Source organism: Schistocerca americana, chromosome 1, assembly GCF_021461395.2.
Source record: "Schistocerca americana isolate TAMUIC-IGC-003095 chromosome 1, iqSchAmer2.1, whole genome shotgun sequence".
In the NCBI taxonomy this organism is placed as follows: Eukaryota; Metazoa; Arthropoda; class Insecta; order Orthoptera; family Acrididae; genus Schistocerca; species Schistocerca americana.
In genome coordinates, this window is record NC_060119.1 from 172823634 (window position 1) to 172833649 (window position 10016).

Sequence of the window (10016 nt, forward strand, 5' to 3'; positions counted from 1 at the left end):
GCTGGAAGTACAGCGTGAACACTTATAGCCAAATTTCCAGCATTTAAAGTACCGCATTGGAGGGCATTAAATCACAGTGGTAGACCATCACCTTGACCCTCTTGGGTAATGCATGACCCTCGAAGGCCAAGATGAAGGCACCAGCGGCAACCTGATTATCCCTCTGACCCTGGTGGACACGCCGAACGAAATGTACAACTCGCCACTCTAAATTGGTGTGCAGCTCATTGTCAGACTGCAGAAGAAGGTCCCTGTGAAATATGATACCCTGGTCCATATTTAAGCTCTTGTGGGGCGTGATGGTTACAGAAACATCCCCCAGCTTGTCAAAAGCAAGTAACGCCTGTGACTGGGCAGAGGATGCTGTTTTGATCAAGACTGTCCTAGATCACATTTTGGACAAACCCTCCACCTCCCCAAACTTGTCCTCTAAATGCTCAACAAAAAATTGAGGCTTCATCATTATGAAAGATTCCCCATCTGCTCTCGAACATACAAGGTACTGGGGCGAGTAAGAGCTGCTGCCATCCTCAGCCTGATGTTCTTCCCATGGTGTGGCCATGGAGGGGAACAATTCAGGGCCGGACTTCTCTGTGTTGAATTGAGCCCGTGAACACTTACAGACTGCTGGTGTTTGACCACCAGCAAGAGATGATGTTCTACACTTCATCATGTGGCATCCACCCTGACCAGGGATCCTCCCCACGTGTGCCACCCAGCCACAGCAAAGGCCACCTGGTAGGAGGGCCATTGCCAGGAGTCCCGATGCTCCAGGGGGTGGGCATCTACCGCTTGGCATACGTGGGGGGTTAACGGTGCAGGCATCAGCAGAGTGATCCCTGTGGGGTCAGGGGGCTACAACCAACAGGGTACATGGCGGCTCCACCACAACAGACTTGCTACTGTGCTGGATATCAGGTGCAAACAAGTCCATTACCATCGTCAGCACAATAAATGATACTGCACAGTGGATGCAGGGTGACCTTGCACAACAGCTGTACAATGAGAATGGGCGGAAGTGCAGATCCACGTCGACATAGGACGTGAAAGGTCTCAGTGCACGATGGACACAATGCACCACGTAAGGCACTCTTCCCCAACTGACTTGCTCTCTGGGAAAATTTTGAAATATGGAGGTCAAACCCCACAGGGGACCATCACATAAAGGCCGAAACATGTGAGACTCCTTTAAGTCGCCTCTTACGACAGGTAGGAATACCTCAAGCCTATTCCAACTGCCAGACCCGCGGGGAGGGGGGATAAAACTGAACCTGGCATGAATAAGGTTGAGTTAAATGATATTGTAGCATTTTACAAGATAAAAACTCCACACTATGAGGTCAATGAACTGGCTACTGATAAGGCCATAATTTAATCAGGCTTCCTCCATATCATGCTCTCATTTAAATCCTATTGAGAATGTATGAGGGCAGGTGAAAGGTAGTGTGGCAAAAAACAACAAGAAGTTTACGCTCAGTGACAGTAAAATGCTGACAAAAGAAGCCATAGCGAATGTTACTTCAGAGGACTGGCCTTGAGTTGTCAGCCATACGAAGAAGGTAGTTGAGGAGACTTGGATTCATGAAGGACTGCTGGAAGAACAGATTGAAGAGGTGGCAACTTCAATTGGGGCCAGTACATTCCGAGGAAGAGGACAGTGACGGTTCTTCCCTTGGGTTACTCCATTTACACCGTAACTGTGAGTGTGTATAAATGATCATTTGATTTAACTTCTCTGTTCATTACTATCATTTCTTTGCCACCAAAAAATGTTTGCCTGGGAGCAGCTAACATCTGCGATGTAAGGTAGGTGTGACCTTATTGCTGCCCAATGGAGCGCTCAGCACATGCCGACAACACCGCTGCCCCCTACTCGCCCAGTGCGGAACTACCAAAAGTCGCAACTAATTTTAAACACACTAAAAAACGACATCATCCTATATGCAGCTGGGCTAATACGAGCTTATTGTGATGTGAGGGCCAAGATGAAGTCTACCATATTATTGGGTGAGGTTTAATGTCCTGGAGTTTGTACCCCTGGAGAAAAGACTATTGTGCACTTTGAAGTGATACTACATGCTGAAAGACAGTGACATGAAGATCATCTGGGGAAACACAATGACTAGTAGGCCAAGGGAGGAGAGCTGCAGCCTTTGCAGCAGCATCAGCAGCCTCATTCCCTGGCACGCCGACGTGACCAGGAACCCACAGGAACACTATACTGGCTCCCCCCCCCCCTCCCACAAACACACACAGCAAGCCAGTGGAGGCATTCCATATGTACTGGATGGCATAGCGCTCTGCAGTAAAAACTGAGCAGTGGTCAAGGAGCTGATATTGAAAAGAATCATCACCAAGTACAAAGGCACACTCGACACCACTATCAGTGTAGACGAAGACACTGCCCCCAAGCCTCGTGTGAAGTGTGAGAAACTCACTGCAATACACCAGGAATAGTGTCCTTAAGAAGCAAATGGAGTCTGATATTAACAAGTACCTCAGCACAAAGCCAGGGCAGCGAAGAGTTTGCACACATGGTGAACATGGCACGAAGCATAAAGCTGTTGAAGCAGCAAACGAAAGTGAACACCATCAGGCTACAGAGAAGAAGGCGCAGCCCATCCTGTGTTCTAGGGAATTGTCAAAAAAAGGGAGCATAGGATGGGAGACTGGGCACAGAAGATAGATGCTCATGTAACGACTGAGGAGAACATCCTGCCATTACGATAACGGTAAGTCAGTAGGCTCAGCATAAAGACACCCAATGCGCCTAGTATAGAAGTGCCAGCGGCTAAACATATTCTGCAATGATGGATGGTGTTAAGATGATGTAAGATAGATGGATATGCAGATGTAAAAACACGGCCTTTTAAAAGTTCTCAGATAAAAAGGCGCAGGCAACTCCGGAAGCCCCACTCGTAAATAATATGGAAGATTCCTGTCATCCAGCAAGTGTCATACACCTTCTCCAAATAAAAAAAAATAGTCACAATATGGCACTTCCACAAAAAATTGTTCATAATATGAGTTGACAAGGTAATAAGATGATCAACTGTAGAGCAGCACTTATGGAATCCACATTGTGCAATAGTGAGTAGACGCAGACTCTATCAACCACACCAGCCGACCATTAATCATACATTCCATTACCTTGAAGACACTACTGGTGAGGAAATTGGGCGGCAGCTAGGAGGATGGCTTTTGTCCTTACCAGGCTCAGGTATGGGAATGACAATAGCTTCTTGCCGGCAACTGGGAAATATGCCATCTGTCCAAATGCAGTTATGTGTACGAATGAGAAAGCAAAAGCCATAAGAGATATGTGCTGCAACACCAGAATGTTAATGCCATGCAGTCGCGGAATAGTCCGGGATGAAGATAGCGTATGTTTAACCACCCTCAGTAAAAGCAGTACTGTAACATTCACAATTCTGGGAGGAGAAAGATATCGTCCTTGCCTCTGTTACCCATTTCAGAAGGAAAAAGGCAGGATGGTAGTGGATGGAACTCTAAATGTCTGCAAAATATCAACCCAAGGTGTTGGAGATATAAAAGGGGGCTACAATGACATTGTCCGCTATGGTCAGACTAGAAACCAGGGTGTGAACCGCAGTTCCTGAAAGCTGACAGAGATTACCCCAAAGAGAAGAGGGAGTAAAACTGTTACAAGAGCTTTGAAAATAAGGCCCTCAAGCTTGTTTGTTATCCTTGAAAATGGCTTTTAAAACTGTGGAGAGCTAGTCTCCATGTGCAGATTGTGTCACAACATGCCTCAGTCCACCAGAGGATTGGCGTACATCATGGCAAGGAAGAGATGCAAGGTATGGGACATTCTGTGGCAGTAAGTGTATTGCTTGTAAGGTATTCTACCTGGTCATCAATGCAAGGAAAATGGCTTTCATCAAAAGTGGCCAGTGAGGAGTAGAGCTGCCAGTCAGATTTGGAAAGCTGCCACTTGGCTGGACGCCCAGCTGGTACAAGCATCAGCAAACGAATGACACCTGTGAAATGGTCAGGCAAGTGTGTGTCAGAGAATGAACTACTTGAGATGATGAGCAAGCTGAGCAGTATGAATTGAAAGGTCCAAGTGGGAAAAGGAGTGTGTGGAATTGGAAAGAAATGCGGGTGTACCCATGTTCAAACAGATTAGACTGAGCTGGCTGGAGGTATCTACTAGGAGGGAGCCCTTCTGATAAGGGTATGGAGAACCCCAAAGGAGCATGTAATTTCCCACTCTGGATTTAAATATTTCTGTGATGCATTTGTATTGACTAAAGAAATCTGTAAATAATCATTCATCTCTCCTATGAATATTTGCTACTCTGCCATTAACATGATTTGGTAACTGCCAAAGAGCAATGAATGGGATTTAAAAATAAGCCAAATGAGGATTTTTAACACACTTTTGTCATGGATAAATCTCAATATGGTGTACACACATATGATACTATGATTGAAGAGGGGGGCGGGACACGTAAGGCACTATGATTGGGGAGGGAGGCAGGGGTGGGGGGAGAGAGATATTAGCTACATAAATGAGAAATTGATATCTGTATTATTATTCCAGAATTTCATTCACGTACTACATTGGCCCTGTATTTAGTCAAAAGTTTTTTTTAGATAGCTCATACTCAAATGGACCAGAAAACCACGGCGAACTTCTACACTAAAAACACACAAAAAAGAAAGAGTAAGTATGCTACTACTTGCCAGTATCTTGGACATCAACATTCTTGATTGCATCTGGAAAGGCAATATACGAAAAAAAAGTCACTTTAACAAGGAAAATTTATATACATTTACAGTACAGTTTCAGCAACTGATTACTTTTCAAGACATGCTAGCCTTCATCACGTGAAATGTTGCTAATTATTGATGAAATAGTTGTGTTACATTAAAGAGCCATTAAACTTACACTTGTCTCTCTAGTAGCATATAACACAGTACAATCATTTACATATATAATAGTGGAAGCTCATTGCAGTGTGAATTCCGTATCACACCTATGCACTGAAAAGCAGTACTACCCCTTGACCGTTCAATGATTGTACGAAAGTGCAGCGAACTGGTCAGGCCAAAGTGCTCATCCTACAGTATACAGGCTGTGCTCAACATGACTGAGTATTGGAAATCAGGTTTCTGCTTCCACCATATTCAACAAACCGAAAACACTTTTAGGTAATGAGACAACCATCCAGTTGTCAAAAGAAAACAGAGCTTAGAGACTTTTTTCATCATTGAGGGTATCATCATCCACTTTAACTCTCTGAATAGTGGCAAGTTGGTGTAAGGTGTTAAACTATACACATGACAAAAGTTGTTAAGCCAATGGTAATTATGTATATATTCTGACAGAGTAAACCCATGATGAGGTAGTCCACTGTGTCCTCCATTTCACAGGCAGAGTGATCAACACTTCTGTCCTTTGCGACACGCCCACAATCAAATGTGGAAACATATAACATATCTTGCCTCCAAATTAGCAAGTACAAGATTTATCAACAGTTTCCATGTGTGGTGCAGTAAACAATTTCATTTCCCTGACATCATCTGTAATTCAGCTGTTCATTACAGATTTCTGTACCTGTCCTGACTACTCTGCATTTTCTACAAGACACGATTTACGACAACTGAATATGAGCTGAAGTAAATTTCAGTATTATTTATGAAAAGGGAAACAGAAAGTGTTTCAAACACTGATGAAGCAAGAATTTAACTCATACACATTTCAATCACTGCAAACATAAAACAGGACACTGAACACAGTCACAATTTCTGCTGCCATAGAAATTGAACAAACTGTGAAACATGTAGCACACTGTATTCACGAAAATGAGCTGCAGATCTGGTGTGAAAACATTTTGTAACATAATGGCTTAAAATCAAACTTTTAATTGTTAATCCACAAGACCTTCCAAGAGTTAGGACCTTCATCTCTGGAAGGAAGAAATGATGCCAGGGTTTATCCTCCCATCAACACCAAGTGCTTTGTAGACAGAACACATGCTTAGGTTGGGGAAGGAAGTCTGCCTTGCCATTGCAATGTAACCATCCAGAGATTTCCCTTAAGCAATTTAGTAAAATTATGGGAAACACAATTATTGATGGCCTGACAGGATTTATATGACTGTCTTCCACAATATGAGTATTGTCTTACCACTGCATCACCTCCTTCATTCCTAATCTTTGTAAAAGTTACACAGTAGACACTCTTTGTGGTTTAGGCCTATGTATGATATGTCATTAGATAATATGTATCAAAATACTCGTCTGAGACTATATTTGACATAGGTGCTCTGATTTTACCATGCAGTTTCTACTGTCAATTTCAGTGTTGGCAGGTAAACAAACATGTTATCGACATTAAGTTTCAGGGTGAGGGCAATTGGCAGCTCACGTCTCCTGCATATTCTCAGTATTACTGGTAAGCCGTCAACATTCCAACACGCTCTCGCCTCTTAGCTATTCCAGACACCGTCTTCACTGGCATCGAAGTCCATACATGAAATAAATCTTCAAACAAAAAACCTGGCAGTTGGTACAAAAGGATTGGCATATGCCATCCACTTTATCACATTATGTACGCTTGTACTTAGATGACCAGAATATCGTTAATAAACAAATGTAGCTACATTGCTGGCATAAGTCACTGTAAAAACAAAAACACACACACAGGGGACGTAACTTATTCGCATATGGCACATGCGTGTATATAATTTCTGAAGACTAATTCGCTCAATTAAAATAAATGTTGTCCACATAATCATAAAAAATACTGCATTTTTTATATAATTTGCGCAAATTGATGTAGTAAGAGCAACTTTACATATTACTATGACTAGTCAAGCTAAAAGAAATGCCCTCTGCTTAGAAGTGCGAGTTTTTGTGCTTACCAGCCTATTCTTCAGTGTCATTAAATAAAGAACCTCCACTGCATGGAGCTCACGAATTCGTTTCGCGGGTAATGAATTCCTCTCGACAACGAACACAATAATTTTACATACTTGATTTCTTACGGTGCTGAAAGTTTACACGACAGACGGGCTAATATTCGTTCTAAGAACAAGCACAAAGTCATTAAGACACGGTTTCCAGGATTTTCTGGTATTAAGAAGATTTGCGCTGGTGACATTACTGTAACAGGAAACTTTCAGTAGAAATGTCACTTTACCACATGTACAGTAGAATTTTCAGAACTAACCTGCCGCTGTGAAGTCCTGCTACACAAGATCCGGACGCCCCGCTGCAACATCACTAACAGCAGTTACAAACTCACACTCACAACACGCAACACCCACGCCACAAGCACACTCCACTCTGGGAAACACACACCAATAAAAAATAAATCTATCTCCAAGGTGACATTAAACCCTCTGCGTACACGATATTCCCTGAGCAATCCACAGAGATGCTACACGCCCACATCTACGGATCACAGACTCCAAGGGAAGGAAGTTCGAACCTCCTTGCTCGAAAGTACCAGTGATCTCTTGTCTCAACTATAGAGTATAAATATCTATGAAGTGAGCGTTCGGATGCGCAGAATGACAATTTCGTCCTGCTCCTCATGAAGTCACGTGATTTTGGGACGGAATATTAATTACATTAAGTCTAGTTTAGACGACGACACTAGGTTGCAGGCAACTGCGCTACCGGCCACTGCGCATGTGCGCCGCGCGTTTGCGCAACTCGTTGGTGAAACTAAACACTTTCGGCGTGTTCCAACTTTGGCGACACTAGTTGCATGAGTTTTGGGGTTATGTGTGTGAGTATACACAAACTGAAATAGAAAGTGGGGAACGGAGAATAATGTTTGCGTTTTGGATATCTATGCTTTGCATACGTGTTTGCGGGATTTCAGTGATGCTGATTACTAAAATAAGCAACATATTACTGCTGCTGAGACCATCATGTGCGATCATAACATAGATGGTTTGACAATATCTGAGCTGCAGGGTAAAATTTATTGAGGTAGGAGCACATATACAACTGAATTAAGAAAAATATTAGCAAGTGTAATTCTAGCTGTGGCAATGCTCTCGTCTACAAGACTAAAATCCCATTGTTCGAGTTGGCCAGTTCTTTGTTAAGGAATATTGGTAACAGAAGGGAAGGCTATACAAATTCAAGGAGCCGCATTCTTTATTCAATATTCATCTATTTAAAACGTCACTGCAGTGCTCCCCATTCACATATGTTGGAATTTTGAAATATTGCCACTGTACAGATCTGTCTTCAACAGAGTAGTTTGCAAAAATTCTCTTCTTAATGCGGCCTGCTTCGAATAATTATTGTTGCTAATGTTAATAATTATTGTGTTAATGAAATAACGTCATCACCAATTAAAACCGTATCTTATAGCAGCCGGGTGTTCTTGATTGTAATGCATGCAATATGATATGTAATTTCAGTTCTGGCGACAGTGCTTCAGGCATTACAGTACCTTTATTCCTTATCGCATAATTAACTCTATTTAGAGGGAACGTGAACAGTGCTGGTGACATTCTAAGATAATTAAAAGTACTTCTGGGATCTTCCATTATAAATTATTGCAGCAAGGATGCTGAGCAACCGAGCTGACGTCTTTTCTTCATTCAGTCACGAATCGAAACACGTTTCTTATTTTTTTCTTATGCAGCAATTCCACGCAACAAGCTTTAACTCCACCACAACTCGTGCGACGTGCAGCTGCCAAAACTTTCATTTCAGACACGACTCAGGGACCCACAAAACTGGTGTCACCGTGTCTTTACAATGACAATGGAGACAGCGCAGAGGTGCCGCGAAAAACCAATGCATTTGTAACTATGAAATTGTTACAGTAAACATGGTAAGCGATTTGCCGATTATTATTTTCAGTTTTTCTTTATTTATCCTTCTGATTTTTACAGACAATTCTAATATCTATAGCATTGTATCCCATCTCATCAGAAAAGTAACCATACAGTGTGTCAAAACATAAAATACACAAGATCAATGCTCGAATTTTGGAGTAATGAAAGAAGTGACAGCCAACAATATTTTTTTACGTTTCCTATTGCACTGATTCATATTGTTGAATCAGCGCCAATTAATTACGTTACAATGACACTATAGTAAACTGTCTCATGCAGAAGTACTTAGATGCACACTAGGGTTTGAGAATCTGCATAAACTGAAGGAAATTAAACAGATTGTGATGTGTAAGTTTTACCACATAATTATGAACATAGCGCTGATATGTATACACTGACACAGTTTGCTTAGACACACTTGAAAATTTATCTATCACTTGATACATAAACACATGTCCATAAAATCGCAGAAATTATCTCTACAATACAAGATTTTATAACACAGTGCCTCGATATGTTTCAACATATAAAGTTCCTCATATCAATATGACATTTACAACTATCCACTTGTTGTTCACACATATGAGAAGTAACTGGTCCTCCTTTCAAATTCATTTCTTTACAACCATAACAACGACAATACTGCACATAGCAGTTACTGCAACTCAAAGGAGCAGAAACATATATAACACAAAGCAATTCGTGTAATACTCAAGTTTCGCTATTGAAACAAATTGCAGACAACTAGTGTTGTCCCAAAATCACGTGACTAGTCCGCTTTGATATTGAGAGCGCCTGCAGTAGACTATGTTCATTCAATAGATATACACAAGTCAAAAAAAGTTTTGTATCATCTCGATTCCGAGAGTTCCGGAAACTGTACAGAAAATTTGAATAGAGATCAACATAAACATCATATCCACCCTTTTTATTGCTCATGAAAACTACATATTGCATGTTGTACCACCATACAGCGATACCTTCAGAGGTGGAGGTCCAGATTGCTGTACACACTGGTATCTCTAATACCCTGTAGCATGTCCTCTTGTACTGATGCATGCCTGTATTCGTCGTGGCATATTATCCACAAGTTCACCAAGGCATTATTGGTCCAGATTGCCCCACTCCTCAATGGCGATTCGACGTAGATTCCTCAGAGTGTTGGTGAGTCATGTCGGCCAT

General features: G+C 41.9%; 1 protein-coding gene across 2 annotated transcripts in view; it reads right to left on the reverse strand.

Moving 5' to 3' along the window:
* The window catches only part of LOC124598102 (pyruvate dehydrogenase E1 component subunit alpha, mitochondrial-like), a 100332-nt gene extending 92932 nt beyond the window's left edge, over nucleotides 1–7400 (reverse strand). The window contains exons 1-2 of one of the 2 annotated variants that reach the window (XM_047136014.1): nucleotides 7202–7400; nucleotides 4711–4743 (exon numbers count right to left, since the gene is read on the reverse strand). In XM_047136014.1, the coding sequence (XP_046991970.1) occupies nucleotides 4711–4743; nucleotides 7202–7252 (84 nt within the window). In that variant the 5' untranslated portion in view covers nucleotides 7253–7400. The remainder of the gene's footprint in view (nucleotides 1–4710; nucleotides 4744–7201) is intronic. The other variant, XM_047136097.1, reaches the window with a different exon arrangement.
* Nucleotides 7401–10016: the final 2616 nt, after the last annotated feature.